The following is a 4,067-nucleotide window of genomic DNA, read 5'->3' on the forward strand; positions in this document are numbered from 1 at the left end:
ATTTTAAGGCATGTGGACTTCAACTCCCAGAATTCCACAGCCAGCAATGCTGGCTGTGGAATTCTGGGAGTTGAAGTCCACATGCCTTAAAATGGTCAAGGTTGAGAAACACGGCTATAAAATATCTTTGACTGACTTAGCCTTAGGATCACTCTACAGCAGTGGTCCTCAACCTTTCCAGCTTTGCAGACCGCTGGGGAGAGGGAGGAGGGGGGAGAGGTAATGGTTTTAGGCAACCGGCAGGTGCGCGCGCTCACACGCGCAGCATTTACACAGGCGGCGGGGACTCTCGCACGTGTGAAGCTCCATTTGCGCCCGCCGTTCACAAAAACGGAGCTTCGTGCACACACGCACGAGTGCCCGCCGCTCGCGCAAATGGAGTTGCGCGCGCGCGCTTGCTTCACCACTTTGCGCGGCCCGGAGGTTGAGGGGACCCCTGATTTAGAAGGCCTTGAACTTGTAACTCGGGAGATTTCATCCACTTGTTTACAGCATTTTAACATCGTTCTGGCGGGGAAAATAAGGTTCTTTGACCATATGTTAGATATATCGTATTCTTTATAGTTGAACGTAACTGTGAGCGACCGCGTTCACATTTAATCTCAGCTGAATCTTTTTCTCAGAAACGACTGCTGCCGTGACAGGGAAAACTGAACGTGAAGAAGCTACCCCGCTCGCTTTTAACGTTTTCAAATTCCCCGTCGGACCTTCTTCGCGCCTTTGCCCGAAAGGCTCTGGGTCTCGCGGCGGCGCCCTTCGTGAAACGTAACGGGTAACCTTCCCGAGTTGCCTAGCAACCGCGAACGCCCCGGACTGCATCAATCAGCAGGCGATGGAGTAAACAAAAAAGCACATGGGCAGCTACGGCGGCGAATCCCCGAGTTGGGAGGTTTATTACGCCACCAATGGAATGTGAGAACGGGCACAGGGCTGGATTGTGAGGCGGAGAAGATTCCGGTCGCAAGGAGGGCGAGAGACGCCCTGCTTTATGCCGGCTTTAAGAAGTAACGGGTGCATGGAAAGCTTCCATAAATCGGATCCCATTAGTGAGAGAACAGAATATTCTTAAGAATATTAGAGAAAAAGCATAGTAATATTAGTCCTAGATTGCTTTTTTTTTTAGGATGTAATTCTTTTTGCCGCGGAAAAGAATCTTTCTTGTGAAGAAGAAAGATCCTTTAGTGATAGAAGAACTTTCCTAACCAGAAGGTTATATTTTCTAAGAGTCAGTGTATGAGCACAGATTTATATAGTGTACATTAAAAGCAGATTTTATATATTTATTTTTTTAAAAGACATTTTCAAGTAATTGTCCCACTCAGAATTTGTTACCAAAATGTCTATCAAAGTCACATTGTATGAACTGGCGGATCTCTCCATAGGGACTCCGGAGATTGGCGTTATCAATTTCAATGCCCTCCATGCTCTCCTACATGCTGTCATCAGCTACCTCAACATTCAAGATATCAAAGCAGATGTGAAGGTGGACAGAGGTCCTCCAACCAAGCCAGAGATGCACTTGCTTTCTGCTGCAACTGAGGCAGGACCTAGTGATTTATTGGGCCAAGAGGCATTACCAAAAGAGAAGGAGGACAAGGAAGGCATTTTGAGAGAAGAGCCGGATTCTCGGCTTGCTGACTTGGAAAAGAAACTAAAGCTGATGGAGACGAATCTCCGTGGCGTGAAAGGTCAGATTAAAGGGATAGAAGGCCAGGTCCAAGGGGCATTAGGTCATGTCCAAGAAGTAGAAAATCAAATCAGTGGGGTGCAAAATCAAATTGAGGGAATACAAAATGAGGTCCATGGAGTGCAAGATCAAACTCAGGGAGTGCAGGATAAAGTGAAAAGAATGGGGAAAGACCTCGTAGGGTTTGAAAAGCAGATTGCTGGACTGGAGAAGCTTCCTTCGGGGACTGAACTGATAGAGAAGACCCAAAGTGGATCTGGCACAGCTGTATCTGACATGTGGCAAATGATGCAGATGCAGAAAAAGGTTGAAGCCGGTGAGAATGGAATCAACCAGGTAGGTGAACTTTTAGTCTAAGTAATTAAAATGTTAGTAAAATGCGGGGTGCATAATGTCTTTCATTAATAATACACTTTACTGTATTTCAAAGCACATTGTGATTATCCCACTGGGACATTCCAGAATCACATAATCTGCATGTATTGTGAGATAAATGGGCCACAGCAAAAATGTTGTGCTACCAGATCATGCCTCCCTGGTTCCAAATTTCTGATACCACTTCCATTTGGTTTTGATGTTTGCTTCATACACACTGTAGCTCTCTTTTTTTGAATTAAGAATATACTATGGTGGTAACTTTAGTTTGTAAAGCCAGTGTACATTTTCTGGTGTGCTGTAGGCTGAGGTTTTTCATTTGTTGGAAAAAAAATAAAAACAGTGTGAACTAAGAAAACCCCCTATGGATGACATTCTTTTGGAAGTAAAAAGGAAAGAACTGGGATCATGAGGCAAAGCATTGGGAAAAGTTGGGTTTGTATGTACTGGCTGGGCTATACCAGCATGCCCTTTGTAAACAAAAACAGTAATGGCTTTTAATAAGATATATGTTGACATTTGCAAAAAATAAACCTGGCACAATAATGGCACAACACAATGTCTTGGCATAACATTGGTAAAGGAAATTCTTGCCAACAATATTTGGAAGATTAAAACTGGAAAATATTCAAGCAGGAATGGCTCCTTTACATACAAAATACTACATAGTAAGGCAAATTTAGAAACTTGGACACTAAATTGAAACCAGCAACACATTTCGACATTCAGTGTAAAGTATAGATACCAAACTGCTTGGGAAAACAGATTGGATGGAGGGGGAAAATTTATAGGAAGTCTTTTCATAATGCTTTTCTCTATATTGAGTAGATGACCTTTGGTTCTGCTTATTTTACTTATTTTTCTCTTTTGTATATCACTATCTTAAAAAAAATGGCTACCCTGATGTGGCAGTTGCAAGAATGAGTTAAAAAAAAAACATGTAAGGGGAAATTGCAAAGACTATATATAGAGTTTTCTTATGATTGTTTTGAGTTGATTTGGAGAAATCCAAGAGGAAGACTATAATGGTGACCATCCACTGATAATTAAAGGAGAACATAGCTTATTTGACTAGTCAGAAAAAAGATTATTTACTCAGTTTTATTATATCATTCTTTGGAATGAATTTTACGTAGTTCTTTGTTACCAGTTTCTCTAAGGCAAAAGGTAAATTACAACTGAGTCATTGGTAGTATTCAGGTAGCAATGAGGTAGGCGAAGAACTCTGATCTTGACATATAGATTTTTCTGATTTATAAGAAAAACATTATTTCACTTTTCCTTTGCATATGATCTGATCAGCCCGATTTTTCCTAGTCTAGTGCCCTCCAGATATGCTGTCCTCCAGACACAATATAGCCATTAGCTATCCTGGATAAGAATTATTGGAACTGTATAAGAATAGTATAGACTTATAAACAAGTCAGAATTCATTTAACACAATTAATAGTCCTAAATTTAAAAAAAAAAGCTTGCATGCAAAGAAAGGAAGAGAGCCCATCCTCATGCTAATCAAAACTAATTTGACATCTTGTTGTGTCTTAAAAGCTAATCCATTTGTTATGAAATCAGTTTTTATGGATTTTTGTCCTCTTCACTAGGTGTGTGAAACATTCTTCCTTCCTTCATTTAGCACTAGCACTTAGACTTATATACCACTTCACAGTTCTTTAAAGCCCTCTCTAAGCGGTTTACAGAGTCAGCATATTGGCCCCCACCAATCTCAGTCCCTTTTACTGACCTCGAAAGGAGGGAAGGCTGAGTAAACTTTGAGCCAGTCGATCTTGTGTTATTTAAAGCATTTACGTGGCTGCCCAACTTAAGATAATGTGACTCTGGGCTGTATATAGAAGAAAGAACACTGACTTGAAGGCACAAAAAAAATTCTGAGGTCACGCATTTTCTCAAAGATGAATTGCATGGAAAAAAAGCATGATGAATGGATTCATATTTTTGAAAAACAGATTGTGTTTACTTTATTGTTTCTTGCATAACTACTTAATTT

General features: G+C 40.9%; 1 protein-coding gene across 1 annotated transcript in view; it reads left to right on the top strand.

Moving 5' to 3' along the window:
- Positions 1-1,336: 1,336 nt before the first annotated feature.
- QRICH2 (glutamine rich 2) overlaps positions 1,337-4,067 on the top strand; it is a 70,094-nt gene continuing 67,363 nt past the window's right edge. Inside the window, exon 1 of the mRNA XM_029284674.1 lies at positions 1,337-2,023. Coding sequence (XP_029140507.1) covers positions 1,337-2,023 — 687 coding nt within the window. The remainder of the gene's footprint in view (positions 2,024-4,067) is intronic.

Source organism: Protobothrops mucrosquamatus, unplaced genomic scaffold (genome assembly GCF_001527695.2).
Source record: "Protobothrops mucrosquamatus isolate PMUCROS unplaced genomic scaffold, P.Mucros_1.0 scaffold815, whole genome shotgun sequence".
Classification (NCBI taxonomy): Eukaryota; Metazoa; Chordata; class Lepidosauria; order Squamata; family Viperidae; genus Protobothrops; species Protobothrops mucrosquamatus.